Source organism: Protopterus annectens, chromosome 6.part0 (assembly GCF_019279795.1).
Source record: "Protopterus annectens isolate FY-2018-M chromosome 6.part0, PAN1.0, whole genome shotgun sequence".
NCBI classification, from domain to species: Eukaryota; Metazoa; Chordata; order Ceratodontiformes; family Protopteridae; genus Protopterus; species Protopterus annectens.
The window spans coordinates 192,941,676-192,960,362 of record NC_056737.1 but is presented as its reverse complement, the minus strand read 5'-3'; the positions used below and the strand labels follow the sequence as shown (position 1 = coordinate 192,960,362).

The following is an 18,687-nucleotide window of genomic DNA, read 5'->3' as shown; positions in this document are numbered from 1 at the left end:
TGTCTGACCTTTAGGAGTACCTTGGGAAGAAGAGGCAGTGGAGGAAAGGCATATACTGTTAGGTTTTTCCAGCTGAAGGATAGGGCATCCACTTTCCATGCTTGTTTGTGATAAATCCTTGTGCAAAATCTCTGTAATTGGCAGTTGTGAGGGGAGGCAAACAGATCTATGTCTGGGCATCCCCATTTCCTTGTTATCATGCTGAAGACTTGTGGATCCAGTTTCCACTCGTGGGGATCCATGAGGTTTCTGTTTAGTTCGTCTGCCAGAGTATTTGTTTTTCCTGGCAGGAATTGTGCTTGCAGGTGAACTTGACAAGTCAATGCTGTGTCCCACAAGGTCATTGCTGGTCTGCAGAGGGGGTAGGAATGTGTGCCTCCCTGCTTGTTTATGTACTACGACTGTAGTATTGTCTGTCTTTATCAGTAGTTGCCCTGGATGAAGTAGATCATTGAAAGCTGTCAGGGCATTCTGAACAGCTACCATCTCTTTTTTATTGATATGAAGATGCATCTGGCTTGCGGCCATGTGCCCTGAATACATTTTCCTGCTATATGGACCCCCCGGCATAATCTGATGCATCCATTGTTAGTGTCTGTCTGGCTGTGGGTAAAGTGAATGGCAGACCCTTGTGGTGACAGGCCTGTGCCCACCATCAAAACTCCTGTTGCAGGCAGGGAATGAGGGTAATTACTGTCTCCAGGCTGTGGCAATGCTGAGTCCAAACACTTTTTAGATACCATTGCAGTTTCCTCATATGCAGTCTGGCATATGGAATTAGTAGAATGCAGGATGCCATGAAGCCCAAGACCTGCAGGATTTTCCTTGCAGATAACTGGGTCTTTGTTGCCAACTTTTGGAAGTAAGAGGTCAGTTGCCTTTGTTTGTCTGGCTGAGATAAGCCATCTGGGCAGTTGTATTTAAGCTTGCTCCCAGGAATATTATCTCTTGAGAGGGTACTAGTTTTGATTTCTTTTCATTTACTGTGTACACTAGGCAAATTAGTAATCTTTTTACAAATGCCAGATGCTTTAGAAGAATGTCTTTGTTCTCTGCTTGAATAAGGCAGTCGTCCAAGTAGGGATATATTTGAATTCCTCTTTGTCTGCAAAATGCAATTACTGGTGCCAGGCATTTTGTGAAGACTCTGGGCGCAGTAGATAAGCCAAAGGGCAGTGCAGAGAATTGGTAGTGCATTGAGCCAGCTATGAATCTGAGGTATCTTCTGCAAGATTGTCTGATTGGGACATGCAGGTATGCCTCTTTTAGGTCCAAAGTTACGAGCCAAGCCTTCTTGCCCAGCATGGGCAGTAGCTGCTGTAGAATCAACATCTTGAATTTTGGAACATCCATAAATGTGTTTAGTATTGACAGGTCCAGTACTGGTCTCCAGGTTTTGTCCTTTCTGGGCACCAAGAAAAGTCTCGAGTAAAATCCTTGCCCCTGCTCTTGCTGTGGTACTTGCTGAATGGCCCTCATGTCCATGAGGGATGTAATTTGCTTTTGTTCCTCTGCCCGTTGATTGTGTGGCAGGTCTGGCATACCTTTTGCCCTTGGTAGGGTGTGAAAATGGAACCTGTAGCCCTGGGACACTATGTTCAAGACCCATTTGTCCTGGGTAATCATTTGCCAATTTGGTGAAAAAAGTGCTAGTTTTCCCCCTAAGGGGGCTGCCAAAAGATAAGTGCTTGGATCTGGCAGAGAAAAGTCATTGGGACCGTTTCCTGTAAGGTTGTGATTTGTCTTCTCTGCTTTTGGAGGTAGGAGCACCCCATTGTTTAGGCCTGTATGAGCCTTGGGGCTGAGATCTGCCTCTGGGACATCTGTATCTGCCTCTTTGTGGCCTGTCTGACACTGGAAAGGACCAATTTTTTGAAGGCCAGTTCCTGCTAAATCTGGGTGGCTGTACCTGTAAGAAATCCTTAACTGTCTGCATGGATTTCGCTTTATCCTCCATTTTCTTCAACACCTCTTCTGCTTTAGTACCAAACAAAGTATCATGCTGTAATGGAGCATCTAATAATTTTGCTTTAACATGATCAGGCAGATTCTGTTCCTTTAACCAAGCATGCCTTCTAATAACAGAACCTGTAACAGCAGCCCTGCAAGAGGCCTCCAGTGAATCATAACCACATTGCAAAGTATGCTTTCCCACTTGTTCAGCTGCATGCAATACATCCTGCATTTCCTTGTTCTCTGAACATTCAGAATTTGTCAACATTTTCTGTTTAAGCAGTGACATTAAGTATTGCTGATATTTAAGCATATGAAACTGACAATTTAAAGCCCTTACAGCCAAGGTAGCAGAAGTGTAAACTTTTTTCCCCCCATCTGTCCAGTGCCCTAGAATCCCTATCAGAGGGGACAGGGTTTTTTGCAGTGGAAGCCTTGACCCCTTTGGGACCCTGAGATGTAGTTTCTGGTCAGCAGCGGGGTTTTTATATAGGAATTTATGCGAGTCTGGGACCCTGATAGTATCTGTCTGGCTTAGCAGGTGCAGGGGGTAGAGTCAGGAGACAGGCCGGACTCTGAAAATACATCTAGAATGTCTAGAACAGGTGGAATAGCAAGAGGTCTGTGCTGAGGTAGTAGCAGAAAGTCTGAGCCTTTTCTTAGATTCTGAGTAATCTTGGCTCTCCCAGTGAAAATGCTCCCTCATGGTATGCAGGGTTTCCCCAAAAGAGTAATCCTCAGGAAGAGAGGCTGAAGGAATGGATTCTTCAGCATCAGAATCTTCATAGGGAGGAAAAGAATATCCCTGTTCAGAAAAGGAATCAGAGGAAATTGAAACCTGATCAGAAGAATCATATTCTGTCTCTTGCCTAGGCCTCTTATCAGGAGGGGGATGGGAACCCCTGATCAAATAAATTAGGTCTTCGACCATTTTAAGCATCTGATTTTTAGGCATGGAAGTCTGATTAGGAGAATGCTGTACTTGTTTCTTTGTCTTTAGAACTGCTTTAGTCTTTGTAGGTCTGAAGACACCCTCAGAAGCCGATGCCTGCTCAGCAGCTCCAGACCCATCTGAGGGAATGATTTCTGAGTGTCCAATACATTGAGTATCCAGAGGCCCAGTCGAACTCCAGTTGTCGGCTGTTCCGACAGCATTATATAGTTAAATCTTCGGCCAAAGTAAAGAAATGCAAAATCGAACCAACGCTTAATAGTGCGTTGATTAAATCTAGCACAAAACAGACAGCTAGCAACGTCGTGGTCAGGGCCTAGGCAAGGAATACAGTAAGAATGAAAATCCTTATGAGGTATTTGCTTCCCACAAGAAATACAATTGTTAACTTTTTCTGACATCGGTCTGGAGCAAGAAAAAAGTTTCCCCAACAGGGTACTTCGCTTTAATGAAGACTTCGGTTCTGAAATTGGTTGAAAATCTCAGGAGTTGGCCGACCGGCACTTGCGAACTGCTTTTGCTTCGGGCACCGCGCGGCAAGAAAGACTGAAGAAAATGGCGTCGGCTGCATCTTTTATACCCCTGGCGCACTGACGTTAGGGAAGAGGCAACAGCAACTGACGCCGGACCAGGACTTTGGAATTCAGGCCGTCTGCCGGTAATCTGCCAGCAGGATAACCCAAAAGTAATCACTGCAACAGTGAAACACGATGAACATCCACCAGTTACCAGGGAAAAGTCATGTGCCATAAAAGGCACTAAGACCTCAAAACCCTGTACCCTCCCACCTCATACAGAGATTAGTCCTCTGGGCAACCTCTACAGACATTGAGGATCAGACTATAAACTAAGTAAATGTTTACAAAAATAGAAAGAGCTGAAAAGGATCTTAAACCATGCATCCTTGGCACAAGGATCCCTTGCATTAGCCAGTTGCACCAACAGACAAGTTAGAATAGCAGATTTTTTTTTTTACTATATAAAGAAGATCTCTGACATTATGTAGTGCCTGCAACACATCATGACTTATGAGGGAGAGACCCAGGAAGTATTAGGCATACCTTTCAACCTCATAAACAGCGTTTGCTCTAGCATGCATTTCCTGAAAGATATAAAGTGAGAAACTTGTCTGACATTGAGGATGGACTATAATCATCTGTGAACTACCTGGGTATGGGAAAAGGAGACACCGTGGACATTTTGACAACAGGAACAGGTAAGGAATATGTGGGCATGTGTGTTTTACTGTGTGCGTCTATGTGTGAGAGAATGACTGAGGGGAGGGGTGCCGGTGCTTACATGATGCAACTGCCACAAACTACCACGGGAAATGTAGATCTGCACTTTGCAGTAGTCAACTGCAATTCATAGACATGCAAATTAGCAGATAATGGGGTATTTTCTCACTGTGGCTAATGCACCCATGAATTGCTAATGGTTGCATCGTAACAGGGCCTTTTTACTTTGTGACCTACAGCCCTTGCTGGGGATTTTAATGAATCCCTGTGATTATCTTTCACAGGGAAGTCACAGAAAGATGGTCCGATTACTGTTTAAATTACACTTTTGTCTGTACAGGGATCTTTGGTGGTGGCAGTATATTCCACGGACAGAAAAGATCACGTTTATGGAAAAGCATACAGGAAATTTGCTTCTGTTGTAATGTCAACCTACTAAGGTACTTAAGAATATGTACTACATTCCTGTTTGATGCCTGCAAGTGCCACATTACAGTGACCACAGCTAATTTTATTGTTCCCCTAAGTAGTCCCACTTCAGTGCAATACGAACTGTTGAAATGTACTTTGTAATTAGTCTGTGCTACTCAGATTTACCAGGTTAGTAATAAAGTAGTTTCACTTCTCTGTATTTATATATTCGTGTACCTATCAGTTTCTGACAATACTGACCGTTACTTCGGTCTTGTATAAATATTTCACTTTGTGTGCCTTATGGCCAAGCTAATGCCTGAAATGGGGATGAAGACTTGTTCACTTGATCAGTGAACAAACTCAAACAATTAATAAATTAATGAATTAGGGAAGTAAATACATTTAAATCAGTCATATACTGAACCCACTTGGAGAAAATGAATATGTGCACAATCATTCTAACTTGCATTCTAATACAGTTTTGACAATCAGGAGAGGTTTACAGTTTTTTTTTTTTTTTTTAAGGACATACTCTAAGGCTGATAGTTTGAGAATGAAAGTATTTGAAGCTATTTTGTGTTAATTCACAAATGAAATAAAATATATTAGATATGATTCACAACAAATGAAGATTTTACCTAACTTAGTCCCAAAAAGTAAGTCCTTATCCAGGAGTGTTTGTAGCAGTTTAGATTTCACATGCTCTGGTAATGTCTGTTCTCTAAGCCAAGCACACCTCCTGATGTCTGAGCCAGAGACAACAGCTTGGGAAGATGCCTCTAGGCCATCATATCCACAGCCCAAGAAGTGCTTAGCTACCTGGGAACTGGAATGGCAGACAGCCAGCAATTCCTTGGAGGTGGTCTCATTCTTCGGAGAGGAAATCTTTTGCTTCTTTTTTTCCAAAATATTTTGCTGCTATTTTGTCATATGGAATTGGTAACGAAGGGCCTTCCAGGCCAGGGAAGATGAAGTGCAGTCTTCCCAAATTTGTCAAGAACACGGCTTTCTTTGTCCGTAGGTAATGGGTTTTTAGAAGTGCTAGCTTTAACTCCTTTGGGACCTGGGGTGACAACCTCTGGGTCAGCAGAGTGGTTCTTAAAAAGCAATTTATGCAAGTCTAGTACCCTGTAAAACTGGTGTGGTTAATGAGGGGCTGAGGGAAGAGCGTCTGGATTGACAAATGACTCCATAAAAACATCTTCTACCACTTCCAAAACTGGGGGGATAGCCAATGGTTTGTGTTGAAGGAGACCAAGGAACTCCCTGACCCTCTTTTTTGCTTGGGATTACTCCTCTGCCTGCCACTGGAAAAACTCTCTCATGGCATGCAATGCCTTCCCAAAGGTAATGTCTTTGGGGATGAAGCAGAAGGTAACACCTCCTCTGAATCAGAATCCTCAGAGGAGGTAAGGAAGGGTTCATCTTCAAGGGCAGAGTCCTCCTGATCAGAGTCTTCCTCTGAATCAGGGGTTCTGAAAAGGTCTCAGATGTAGGGTCTCTTCCTTTTTCCTGGTGAAGATTCAGGGGAGATTGTCTGCCTCTGACCAAAGAAATAAGGTCCTCGATCAACCTGACCAAATCGTGCTGATAACCTGTGGGGTAGAAGCCAGAAGGCTCAAGCTCTTTTTAGATGTTGCTTTTACCTTGGGTCTGTGCACATCCACTACTCTGATGCCAGTCTTCTTGAAAGAAATACCAGATGTTGGAGATGGCCCAAAGGGATGTCAGCTGAGGATTGTTAACTGGAAGCAGCAGAGGTCTGCTTAGCAACTCTGGACCCGACCAACAAATTGAATGCCAAGGCCTGAGCTGAAATTGAGAGACCTGACAGCATGTCGGACTCTGAAAGGGTCTTGATAGAGGGCTGTACCACCACCTCGCTCATATAAGGGGGCTGCGAAGGCATCTCTCCTTCCTCTGAGATGAGCCTTTGGGGACTGGAAGATAGAGAAAGGTTGTCATCCGAAGCTCTTAAGTTTGGGTCTTTTTTTCTTTCTTCTTTAGAGAGCTCAACCTTGGGATGCCCAACAGATGCCATCGTGTGATGGGATGCGGATTGCTGACTAAGGTGCTTGGACAATATTTTGACCCTACGCCTTGTAGTCCTAGTATTGAAAAGGGGCACAGATGGCAATTTGATATATTGTGGTTTGGAACTAAAACACACAAGATATGAAAGTCTGTGTGGGATCTGTTTACCACAACGTAAACAATTAACTGACTCACATGTAAGAAAAGAGTTCCTCAATGGGGTACTTATCTTTAGAAGAATTTCTCACACCAGTGCAGATTGACCAACGCACTCACAACTGCTTTGGGATCCGACGGCAAGAAAAACTGATGTCAGGGCGTCAGCTGGCTCCCTTTACACCCAACCGTCCTGACGCCAGCATAGGGAGTCTGCCACCTCAGGGAGGGGGGAGTTTTTTGCTCTCGTATTCGGGTAGACCAAGGGCTTCCAAAGCAAGAAATCCCATAAGATAAGTCAGGACTGCAACGGTGAAGCACAAGGAACATCTACCTCATCAACTAACATATACAGCTTTTTACCACCTATAAAATTATTCAGCATCCATCTGCTTGTCAGATACAAATTACCACTCGACACAGCTATGTTCCCACTCGACACAGCTATGTTCCCACTCGACACAGCTATGTTCCCACTCTGTCATTATGATCCAATGGAAAACTTCTGTCCACAAACCTATCAAATCTGCTAGGCATGGTCTGTACTCAAACAATGTTGCTAAAGTCTGGAACTCCTTAACTATACCCATCAAGTGCATCTATCCTGTCCTTTACAGCAATGAAAGACCCCCTAGGCCAAAATCTGGCTCTGCTCTTGCTCAACCCTAGGATAAACTATATCCCTAAATATGAAGTATCTACTCATACCTCACACCTCCTTACCCCCCCCCTTCTGTGCTCACTTCCTAACTACAATCAGTTTCTCTCCCCTGACTACATATGCCATAACCCTATTTTTCTTGTACTTCACATTATAATGCATGTTCATGTTGAACTTTCATTTCTCTAAACTCTAAATGGTACACTGTCATACAAGTTGGATCTGTTGTTAACCAGTGTTGTCACATTGTGTCTAATTTGGTATAATTTTAATTATAGATGTTTTTGTATTATTTTTGAAGCTTGTAAAATGATACTTTGTAGCTTTTCTCCTCAATCCTCCGCTGAAAATGGGCACCCTCCCAGTCAGACTTCCTTAGTAATCAAATGTCAATAAATAATGTAAACATTTTTTCAGCTCAGTTATTCTCAGCAAATTATGAATGCAATTTATGAGGGAAAATACATAAGCAAATATAAATCAAGCTAAACAAAATAATCAATTTTTCTCTCACCTCACTTTTGATAGGGTGTGGCCTTTTACCCAGCTTTACTTCTAGAAAGTGCAGAGGAGAGATCATAGCTCGAATGTTCTGGATGTCGGCATACTTTGGCTCATCAGCTGTCAGGGTAGTGGTAGGTATTCCGGCCAGTGGCATGAGTCCAGGGAGGGAGCCTGCAGTCAGGGAGGGGTCAGGAATCTGTCCAGGCATCATGTCAGGCTAAAAACTACAACAACCTGTTTTTAAGGTAAAAAAGGCAACACTGCATGAGGACAAGAATGTTATTTTTCAGAGTCAATCTTTTCCACATAAATCTATACAACACAGTTACTCTACTCTATCAAAGCAGCACATCGTGTTAACGTACCAATAACTGCGCAGAAACAGCACATAAGGTCATAAAAAAATGTTTAAAAGAAGACTACCACAAGGGCAAGAATATTCTGTTTTGGGAGCCATTTTATGTCAAATGTTCAGAATGTGGATATTTTTTGTCAGCTTGACAGACAAAAATTGAATGTTTGAAAAATGACAGCATCTCTTCTGGGAAGTCATGGTATAATGGGGGTGGGGTGCTTTTTCCCAGGTGTTGAGCAAAAAATACAGTAGTTAATACATATATGCAACACATAATTAATTAGTTAACACATACAAGAAGCAGGAGGGACGCACAGGGCTTGCCCCCAGCATAAAACGTGTTTTTTTTCCAGCTTTGTTTTGCTTTAGTTTAGATTTAATCTTTTGAGATTGATGTTTTGTACTTCAGGATGTGGATGTCTGATGTAATGCCATAGATCCTCTGTGTCAGAGGTTACATAAACCTATACAACACAGTTCACTTACTCCATTGTAACAAACATGCACATCACAATGTATTGATAACAGCTTAGAAATGGCACTTCAGGTCATAAAATTAAATGCAGAAAAGTGGACTGCTGTAGCAAAATGCATGCAAAAAGTCAAAAGAACAAACTTCAGGATAAATTTAATCAGAGGCAGAGCAGCTAATAAATAAACAAATACAAAAGTGCTACTGACACCATATTTCTTTCCTGTGCTAAAACACCAGTATTTCTAGATTTCATTACAAATACCTAAGCAGACAGTTTGTTAAATTCATGTTGGAGAGCTGAATATGTAACTGTTTTTTCACATCTGTGTCCTTATCATTTGCTTTTACAGTATGCATATGTTCCTCTGGTCTTAAATTTCAGACTTGGCCTCTCTTGGGCTGCTGGTAAAGGGCTGAGGGGAGGCTTGATGTCAATGCCTCTCCAGGGCTACTCTGCTTCATGCAACTTAGCAACGTTTTGTATCACTTTAAGTTTCAGATTTGGAAAGTTGCTTGAAGTGTGCTGTTGAAGTTCTTTCCCTCATCTTTGGAACACAAAACATGATTGCTAAGCTTCCAGAGTGCAATCCCCTCTCCCTCATTCGTGAGTGCAATCCCCTCTCCCTCATTCGTGAGTGCAATCCCCTCTCCCTCATTCCTGAGTGCAATCCCCTCTCCCTCATTCCTGAGTGCAATCCCCTCTCCCTCATTCCTGAGTGCAATCCCCTCTCCCTCATTCCTGATTTTTGTTGTGCATTTCTGAATTAAAAAAAAAAAATCATAAGCTTTTTATTAAGGATATGCCCACATAAGTAGACAATCTGTGGTGAGGTAGAGAGTTATCACCATTTCTTTATTCCTATGCCCTAGAGTTCAGTTACCTTGTCATACAGTAAACATTACCATAAAATTCTGTCTTGACATCCCTTACCATTTACCCAAGCCTCCACCTCATCTTCTTCCAGCTCTGATGCTGTCAATATTAATCTTGTAAAATCCTTTACTTGGGACTCTTCCTGCAGTTACCTCTTGATGACCCAAGTACAAAATGTCATCTTTCATAATGACATTCAGTCATGCTTGCTATAAATTACCAAACACTGCTAGACATGTTTTATACTCATAATTAACTCACTCACTTCTTGTAAGATGCTCCTTTTAAATCACGGTGTCTGTTTTTACTGTTTTACAGGGTAACAGAATGTGCAGCCAGCTGCTGCAATTAAATATGATCATGTCCTTCTCAGTTCCTCTTTCCTGAAGCATCTTGGAGTAAAATATTTCAGTATGTCCTTCCTGAAATTTTAAATGGACCTCCACCAAGAAGACAGATTAAAAGAGTTGATGGAAAGTGTACAAAAACTTACAAATGCACCCTTAGGTCCTATCATAATGAACACAGCTGATTAGCTACCTGCTTCGAGTCATGCTGATGTGGCAGGGTTTTTCTGACTAGCCACCCAAACTGATGACACTGTTTTTGTGACTTATCCAGCCACACTGATGTAACTGAATTTTTCTGAAAAGTTTAACAGTAATGCATTCTGTAAGACAAATTTGCTGTTTCATGCTGTCCATTTTCAATAATAAAAACTGTGCTGCCTTCAGCTCAAACTGACATCAGAAGCAATTCTCTGAACCGTTTTCTTTCAACACATACAGCAGTAACGCAGAACTGCAGTCCATTCTGAGGCTTTCCTTTGTCACAGCACTGCTATACTGCATTTCTGTTAAGTATGGAAGGGAACACCAGCAGTCCAAAGTTACAGCTGGCAAAGTAGTGTACAGTGAATAATTTGTAAATGAGGAAAAAGGTCTACTTTAAAGCTTGCAGAAAATCAGATGTAGTCCTAAAGAACACCAAAAGGATATGACAAAAATGAAAGCGGACATGTGAGCTACTGTCTTGAATCGTTTATAAGAAATAAACAGTCAAATATTTAAACAGTGCACAGCAGTTAGCGTTGCCCCCTCACAGCAAGAGGTTCTCCGGTTTGATCCTCGGCTGGGGTGCCTTCTGTGTGGAGTCTGCGTATCCTCCCTGTGGTCGCATGGGTTTCCTCCGGGTGCTCCGATTTCCTCTCACATCCCAAAGACATGCTGTAGGTGGATTGGACACACTAAATTGGCCCTAGGTGTGAGTGCGTGTGTGTGTGCCTTCTGTGGAAGGTTGGGCGCCGGGCTGGCAACTTGACACCGTAAAACTCCACTGCCAATCATGAGCGGACGGTGATGCGCTGTGGTGACCCCTAACCAGGAAAAGCCGAAAGAAGAAGAAGATGCACCTCAAGTATGCTCATGCTGTGCAGAATGGAAAATGATGCACTTTGTTCTAGTTTAAGTTGATTTCTTGGATTTTCCTTTCCTCACTACAGTGGGATCCTTCTGTAACGGTACCCGATAGCTTTGACAAAAATTCCCTGCTCTGACAACATCTCACACTTCCACAGCCTGCTCTCTTGATGGCACCAGAGATGCATTTACCAGGAAAGAACTCAAGCGCTGATCTGAATGTTGGATCCATGTGATGGGATTCAGGCAGCAAAATACTAAACAGATAAATGTTCACACCTCTCTAACAGAATTAATGCCCCTCCCCCATATTCTAGAAAAGCCCCCTCATTTGAAACAGCTACTTGGTCTGGGTGGTCATATCCTGTCTTCCCTGTTTTCAACACTTACTCTGTCACCGAGAGTAAAATAAAAGAACCCATAGACTAAAAAAATGATCCACTACCACAACAGAGGGCACGGGGTGAAAAGCTACTATTTTCACAAATCAGAGTGACAAATTAAGGGGTGGAGTTTCAGGGAGGGAATCCTGCAGCAAGACTGCTATCTTACAGATCAAATGGTGAGCAAATGCATCCAGTTTCCACACATCCTCTCAACTGTCCCTGATTTTCAGGGACATCCCTGATTTTCACTGAAATTTTAGCCCTGTCCCTTTTAATCCCTCCTAAAACTGGTGACTTTTGGGGAAAATGTAGTGAATTATACTTAATAAATGACAATTAGAGTTACACATTCCTTTTACTTCAGAAAAGGTTTAGTAATTCACACTCTTGTTCTGTCAATGTCCCAAGTTAATAGAACTAATATTTTAAAAGTGTCCCTGACTGTCCTTGATTATTTTTGGATTTGTCCCAGAGTCTGCTGATATTTGTCCCTGACTGGTTGAGAGTTACACACTGACAAGAATGATAGCTTTGGACAAGTGCCCCTAGAATGGATTACTTTGGAAAGGGTGGCTAGAGCGAGGATATTAGTCGGAACTCCTAAAAAATGGTTCTAAACCTGGAAACAGCAACTAATGCTTGCCAAAGAAATGAAAGTTGGATCACCTTGTCTCATAAATCTGGCATGTTCTTTACAAATGCTACAGAGGCAGATGCTGCCCTTGTAGAAAGGGTGTTAGTAGTCAAGCCAATGCCTTTGCCATACCTACCACCAAAATCTATGTAGCCGAACAGCCACTTTGAAAAGGAATATTTGGACTGTTTCCTGCCCCCTCTACACTAAAAACTAAAAGTTACTGATCCCTTCTGCTGAGCTGATGGTCACCACATAAAGAAAGAATGTGCTCAGATTGCACTAAACCAGAAAAAAAAAAAACTTGAAAGGCTGATTAAAGTTTGAGGCACACTTTAGGGACAAAGGAAATATAATTATACAAAGATAAGTGTGGAAAACTAAGTAAGCTAGCAATGTGATGGGTGAATGTCTTCCATTACAAGAATTTGAGTCTTGCTGAACTTGCCAGTTTGAAAAAGGCCTCGCAGCAGTCCATGTGGGTGTGAATTTGAGGCATTTTACAGACAGACATAATGGATGTCATTGTGCATGTGTCCACTGCAAACAAGACTTTGGCCCCAAATGGAACTACCATCATGTAGAATGATACCCAGATTCAAATGAAAGATAGCTGGCTTTGATAATTAGTTATGTAGCTATTGTTATTCTGGGGTTCCAGTATGTATAAACCTGGGACATGATAACTGACAAGTCTACTTGCTTAATAAGGGATAGCTTGTACCTTTCCTTCACAGCATTTGCATACTCTCTTTGCCTTTGTTGCCCTCAAAGCCTTTAGACAATGTTTTCTAGACATTCCAATATAGCACGAAATACCTCAATAGGTCCCAATGCTGACACTATTAAAGTTACTGAACTCGGTGTCAGACACCTAAATAAGCTGCCTAAGCAAGGCTCTTGTACAACACATCCACATTTGTGTATTAACAGCGATATGGTTTCAGTACAACTTTAAGTCATTAACACTTAAGTGGTGTGGAATGCCACACCCCCAGCAGCCTACACACCTTTACATTCCAGAGCATTTTCTGAAAACTCAACTTAAAATAAAATTTAAATACTTTGAGGACAATATAAGCTATTAAAACTGTAATGATATAATGTTATGCATGAGAAATATGCTTTACAGTGTAACAGTTAGCACATCCATTGCATTTCTATAACTACTATATATTAATGTGCACAAACCCAGAATTATATTCTTTGTTAAGCTTTCACAAACAAATTGCCATTGCTTGGAAACTGTACAACCTAGACATATATTGTTAGAACACCCTTGCTAACCAGAAATAAGCTTTCACATGACAGCAAATAATTCCTCTCTAACTGCATGTTTGAGATACGTGAAGATATACTTATGTATAATTATCAATATAAATAACAGAATCTCTCTCAAGATGTGCAACTTACACTGCAAATATCAAATGTAGTTTTCTTCATTTACATCTAAGATTTCACCTGATGCCATGCAATAGTGTGCAAGTCACTTGTTTTTTGATGTATTACGTGCATACAGAAATACTGGATAACCATTTGAAATGTCGAGACCTGCTAGAGCGAGTCCCAAAACATGGAAACTGAATGGCTGAAAGATTAGACTTGTATATACAAAGTCTGAGATACCATTTCTCGGAATATTCCCTTTCCTCTGAGGTATGAAGATCTTGGAGTTGTTATATCTATATATGTTGTTGTATCTTTCGGCTTTTCCCGGTTAGGGGTCGCCACAGTGGAACTCCGGTCCGCTAATTATTGGCAGTAGATGTTTACGTACCGAGTTGCCAGCTCTGATGCACAACCTTCAACGAAGGTACACCCATTCACGCATGTCTCCACACAGAAGATGCTTTAGCTGAGAATCGAACAGGACAACGTATATACATCTATATACATATATATATATATATATATATATATATATATATATATACATATATACATACACATATAAGTATAGGGGCAGGGGGGCTTCTCTAAAGAAAAAGCACAGAAATTTTTAAGCACAATTTTCTCTCTCGGTTTTCAGTCTTTTTTCAACACTCAACATTTCGAGTGCCAACATTTTAAAAGGAAGCCCACTATTACTTATTTTCATAAATAAACTAGCAATATTTTAGATCTAATGTGATATAAATGGACATTGGCAAAGTACAGTTGTGTAAGACCTTACCATAACAGTAGATCTACTTCTCCCTACTGTAGTATCCTTATTAGGATATCCTGCCAAGGACAGCTTAGCATCCAACCAGTATACCAAAGCCCTTACGCCTTCTAGGAATTGTACATTAGAAGCATGTCCTATGTGCAAGGTATAAGGTACACATGTGACATACGGATGCCTAATCCTCCAAAATGAAGTGCCCCAGGCAAACCAGAACAACCCGACTGAAAGCAGTATCATGCACAACCAGAAAGAGAATAAGGCAGGCAAAGGGACTCTTTAGGCAGAAGTAGGGCAGCAAAATATAACGGGACAGGAAGGAGAGACAGAATATGGCAACAGTGAGAAGCAGGACATCTACATTTATGTTAAGCTCTTACCCAGCTGTACTATGTACTTTTCACCGTTTCAGCATTCTTTACTCTTGTGAGAGTACAGAAGCTACTGGAAAGTATGGGAGAAGGAAAGCAGAGAAAAGCCTTCCACAAAACCATGAAGGATGGCCCTGGTAAAACCTGTGCTGGCCTTAGAATGGACCAGCAACTTGCAGTGTTTGGTAAAAGTGTGAAGAGAAAACCAAGTAGCATCTTACAAGATGGATCTAGTATCCAGGCCCTTGCAGAAAACACCAGAGAAGGCCACTGTGCTGGTAGAATGAGCACAAACAGAAGAGGAAAGCTGCTAGCCATGAAATAAAAATAAATGGCCTTAGAAATCCAGGAGGAGATGGTTTGCTTAGACACTGCCAAACTCAAATTGCTAGCATGAAGAGAAACAAAAAGTTGCTCAGATTTACAGATACATTTTGTCTTATCCAAGTAATACCTGAGCTGTATATCTGCATCCAAGGTGTATAGTAGCTTCTCACTAGTGGACTATGGAGAAGGAAAGAAAGGATAAGGGATGAACAGATTGATTCAAGGACAAATCATTAACCGCCTTAGGCATAAAGGAAGAAATGATATGAAAAGACACCCTGTCCCTTTGAAAAACAAAAAAAGGAGGAAACATCATGAGTGCTTAAAGTTCAGAGAACCTCTTTAAGAGTCAACAATACAGTCTTCCAAGTACACTGCTGCAAGGAAGAAAAGGCAGATCCAAAAGGGGGTGGAGTCCATTTTTCAAGAATAAAATTAAGGACCCAGGAAAAGGCATATACTTTTTTGGAGGCCTGATATGAAGGATGCCTTTTAGAAATTGTTTGACTTCAAAACTAGAAGCCAAAACTGGACTCAGAGGCAGACAGGCAGAAATGGCTGGCTGACAAATTAACTTTAACAGAGGAATATACCAAACCAACACTGAGCAACACACAATAAAAGAGGACCACAGGGACCTTCACAGAAAACAGGTCCCGGTCATGCTTGAGACACAATATAGAAAATCTCTTCCATTTAGCCACACAGGATTTTCTAATAATGGGGTTTCTGGCCTCCATGTCCTCAGAAAATTGGTGCCTGATCTATCACGCAAAGTGCCAAGCTGAAGTGTGGACAAATGAAGGTGAATGAGAGGTCCCTTGTCTTGTGTGAGAAGATCTATCCTGTGAGGTAACCTATGATGACTGCCTCTGGCGAGGTGAAATAGAAGGGGAAACCACAGCTGTCTGAGCCAAAAGGGAGTCACCAGTAAGATTTAGGGTGTGTCCACATGATCTTGTGCAAGACCCTGGGAAGAAGAGGAAGAGGATGATAGGTATACAGGAACATTCACTTCCAAGAAAAAGTCATGGCATCAACTCTCCAAGCCAGAAGACTTTGTACTCTGGAACAGAACTGAGGAAGCTGTCTGTTCAGAGGGAAGGCAAAAAGATGTACTGAAGGAGTACCCCACCAATGTACAATGATCAAAAATACTTCCCTGTGAAGCATCCATTAATGAGGACAAGTCCTGGATCTGCTCAAAGAGTCTACCAAGATTGTACTCTGAAGAGATTTAAACCACCTGAAGAACCAGATGGCAGACTGCGCAATCTCAAACGTGAAGAGCCAGCCTGCAAATAAGGTAAGATTTTGTGATGCCTTGCTTGAAGATGTACCGCATAACTGGTATAATCTTTAAAAACTGTTAGAGGACCTGGAACCCAAAGGCAGTAAAAAGCCTGGAGAGCTAGGATAAGAGCCCTCATCTCTTATTGATACTGATATGGTCTCATCTGTTGATGGTACGAAAAACCTTGGACTTTCAGTTTGCTGTAGAAGGCTCCCCAACCATGATAGGAAGCATCTGTGTACAGCTCCTGGATAGGGAGATAAACCTGAAAAGGCAGCTCTGGATTAGGGAAATAAGTCCACCAGTGAAGCTTGAGACACGGTAAGGGAGGGAACAAATTCCAGAGGGTGGCAGTGCTGGAACCAAACAAACAGTCTTGAGATACCACTGAAGTATTGTCTTCTGGAAATGGTGAAAGGAACCACTGGAATGATAGCTGCTATGTACGACAGAGTTTGGAGAAATTCTCTTATAGAAAGGATTGGGAAAGGAAGAGAGTGGAAGTAAGCAGTCAAAGGCAGGAGACAAGCCAACACTGGGATGGTCCAAATCCAGCAGCCCAAAAACACTTGGTCCTGAGAGGAAGTCACAGATTTTAAATTGACGGTGAGCCCCATACTGTCCAGAGGCCGCATAATGAAATGTAGATTTTGAAGGAGGAGTTGTTGAGAGTGGGCTTGAATTAGAAAGTCATCTAAATAAGGGAATATATGCATTTCCTGAAGTCTGTAGAAAGTTACCACAGGGACAAGACATTGGGTAAATACTACTGGAACGCTAGAAAGACCAAAAGGCAAAGAAGAGAACTGATGACAGGAAGAAACAGAGAAATGTAAAAAATTGCTGAAGAGAGGGTGAATGGGGTTATGGAGATAAGTATCCTTCAAATCCAGAGATACCAGAAAACCTGTAGGAAGCAAGAGAGGGAAAAGTGCCTTAAGAGACAACACCCTGAAGGAAAATACCTTGAGAAGGTGCTAAGAAACGATAGGTCTAAAATGAGCTCCCACAACCCCTTCTTCCTGGGAACCAGAAACATTCTAGACTAAAAACCTGTTCCTTGCAGAGACAAGGGAACAGGCTGCAGGGTTTCATGATCCACCAGTTCCCACAGAACCAAGAAAAATAACAAAGTTTGCAAGGAGGATGTTGAGGAAGGCCAGAAAAAGGGACTTCCAAACCAGAAGAAGGGACTTCCAAACCATAAAATTACTGTGATGGATGATAAGAACCCAGACATATGTGATTCTGTTGCCAAACAGGAAAGGGTTAGTCTGAGGGACAGAGGAATCTTGCCCAACGGGAGGCTGGAAATCAGACAGAAGCAGATTTATCAGGAAAATAAGGTTTTGGTCTGTACACTTTGAGTGGGTTTGTCAGAGAAAATCTCCTTGTTAACATTCCTGCACCTAGCAGATTGTCTAAGCTGCCTGCGGACAAAAGAACATTTAGATGGATAGTTCCTCTGGAACTTGGGTACAGGGGAAACAAATTTGCATCAGATCATGCATAACCTTGCCCCAATCTGAAGGGTTTTAAACAATTCTGCAGAAGCAGCAGTGTTAAAAAGATTCTGGCTGTCTAAGGGAGAATCTAAAAGTTTGGCCTTAATATCCTCAGGTAAGACTTGAAGGCACAACCCAAGAGTATCCCTGCATGACAGAACCAGATGCAGATGCTTTAGAAGAGGCATCAGCTGCATCACAGCTGCATTTAATGAACTGACAAGCTACCAGAGAGGCAGAACTCAGAAAAGAACAGAAGTCTTATTGTTAGAATCAGGCATATCAGTCAACCCACCACCTACCCACCCAAAGCTGGGCGAGAACAGCCAGGAGATACCTAGCCATGTGGGGGACAACAGAGTGTCTTAGGGACAAACGCCTGACAAATATCACAGAGTATTGCCATGCACAGCACGGAAAAACAAAAGGCACTTTGCATGTCTATCTTTAGGGTATCTGCCTCCCACACTCGTATTTATCCTTCCTGGATGACATGAAAAACTACATGAAGGAAAATAGGAAGGAACCCCATTAGGGCATTTATCTGTAGAAGGTTCTGTAGATGAACTAGCTCACTGAACTGTGTACAGACCAAATTCAGAAGTAGCATTCAGACTGGTGACATAGAAGTTCTGAGTATTAGGCATATGTACATCACATATATGCCTTACTCGTTACACCTTGCACGTAGGACATACGTCTAATATACGACATCTGCGAGGTGTAAAGGCTTTGGCATACTGGCTGGATGTTGACATATCCTGCTAAGGACAGCCTAAGAGCAAAGAACACTGCAACAGTGACAAAGGCACTAAATTTTCTTGTCTCCTATTTTATTTCATACCACACTCCTCAACAGCATGCAAGACTCTTAGTTATGAAAATCTGAGCTTATATATGAAAATATGAATAAAGAATGTGCATGATCACCATGCAAGGTAGAAGTAACATTTCTGTAAGGAAGTGCAAAGG

The 18,687-nt window shown here is 41.9% G+C and overlaps 1 protein-coding gene across 1 annotated transcript in view; it reads right to left on the bottom strand.

Moving 5' to 3' along the window:
* JDP2 (Jun dimerization protein 2) overlaps positions 1 to 18,687 on the bottom strand; it is a 160,437-nt gene that overhangs the window by 44,501 nt on the left and 97,249 nt on the right. The window contains exon 2 of the mRNA XM_044073915.1: positions 7,923 to 8,146. Coding sequence (XP_043929850.1) covers positions 7,923 to 8,123 — 201 coding nt within the window. The 5' untranslated portion in view covers positions 8,124 to 8,146. The remainder of the gene's footprint in view (positions 1 to 7,922; positions 8,147 to 18,687) is intronic.